The 1,532-nt window shown below is 38.3% G+C and overlaps 1 protein-coding gene across 3 annotated transcripts in view; it reads right to left on the bottom strand.

Moving 5' to 3' along the window:
• ARHGAP12 (Rho GTPase activating protein 12) overlaps positions 1-1,532 on the bottom strand; it is a 101,675-nt gene that overhangs the window by 9,432 nt on the left and 90,711 nt on the right. For all 3 annotated transcript variants that reach the window (XM_008568043.1, XM_008568044.1, XM_008568045.1), the window contains one exon: positions 140-242. In XM_008568043.1, coding sequence (XP_008566265.1) covers positions 140-242 — 103 coding nt within the window. The remainder of the gene's footprint in view (positions 1-139; positions 243-1,532) is intronic.

The following is a 1,532-nucleotide window of genomic DNA, read 5'->3' as shown; positions in this document are numbered from 1 at the left end:
ATTGCAACTACTTAGTTAATCTCTCATAACTTTTTTGTAACATTGGAGATTCCACTCAGTTTTATATATTTAAAGTCTTTGAAAAGCTAAGAGAACAAGCTCACTCAAACCTTAGCAAAAAAGGGAAAGAACAACTTACAACGAAGCTTTTTAGGATCCTTCTGGTCCTTTTCTTTATCATGCTTTTCTATTCCTGGTGAATCTGGTACCTCCTCTTCAATTGCTTCATCGGTTTCTACTGCCTGTTGGTTAGAGATTTCCCAAACACACGTTACTTCTAATATTACTTTAGTTTTAATACCTTAATTCTCAGAATGGCCAGTAATTAATCTTCCAGATGATTTTAGGAAACCAATAGCATACAGTTTGCATGGTATTTGGCAAATTTTAAAAAATATCTTTTTCCCTTAAATGGCATTTTGATTTCCCAAAAAAACTATATACATATAAAATTTATATAAAAATTACACACACACACACACATATATTGCTGAAAATTCACAGGATAATGGGTTTGTACTGATGATGAGGCTATCTTGCCTCATTTTGACCAACTGAGGGACAGTCAAAAGGTCAGGCTACATTCTATGGTGATAGGACATGATGCAGCTACATTCAGTGACTACAGTATAAGACTTACACTCATGGATGTGACAATAGTATTATCTGCAACAACAGTATAAGACTTATACTACAGGAAGTTTCATACAGCAATGGCATTAAGAACAGATTGGTTGGAGATGAGATTAAATAAGGAAGACTGTTCAAGAGGTTACTCTCATTCTGGCATAAAGATATAAAGTCCTGTCCACGGTTTCAGGAATAAGGTAAAAAGAAGGGACANTGTAATCAGTAATCTTTGATGTTACTATTGTAATTGTTTTGAGGTACCACGAACTGCATCAGTAAATGCCGTGTGTGTTCTGCCTACTCCACCAACCAGCCGTTCCCTCACCTCTCTCCCTTTCCTCAGGCCTCTCTATTCCCTGAGATACAACAACATTGAAATTAGGCCAATTACTACCCGTACAATGGCCTCTAAGTGTTCAAGTCTCATGTCTTGAAAGGAAGAATCTTATGTCTCTCACTTTAAATCAAAAGCTAGAAATGATGAAACTTAGTGTGGAAGGAGTGTCAAAAGCCGACACAGGTTGAAAGCGAGGCCTCTTGTACCAAACAGTGAGCCAAGCTATGAATGCAAAGGAAAAGTTCTTGAAGGAAATTAAAAGTGCTGCTCCAGTGGACACACAAATGATAAGAACGTGAAACAACCTTATTGCTGACATGAGAAAGTTTTAGTCATCTGGACAGAAGATCAAACTAGCCACAACATTCCCTTAAGCGAAAGCCTTATAGAGAGCAAGGCCCTAACTCTCTTCATTTCCGTGAAGGCTGAGGAGGTGAGGAAGCTGCAGAAGAGAAATCTGAAGCCAGCAGAGGTTGGTTCATGAGGTTTAAGGAAAGAAGCCATCCCATAACATAGAAGTACAAGGCAAAGCAGCAAGTGCTGCTGTAGAAGCTGCAGCCAGTTA

The sequence above is a fragment of the Galeopterus variegatus genome, unplaced genomic scaffold, assembly GCF_000696425.1.
Source record: "Galeopterus variegatus unplaced genomic scaffold, G_variegatus-3.0.2 Scaffold369, whole genome shotgun sequence".
Classification (NCBI taxonomy): Eukaryota; Metazoa; Chordata; class Mammalia; order Dermoptera; family Cynocephalidae; genus Galeopterus; species Galeopterus variegatus.
The sequence above is the reverse complement of the archived record's forward strand: the minus strand, read 5'-3'. Positions and strand labels throughout refer to the sequence as shown.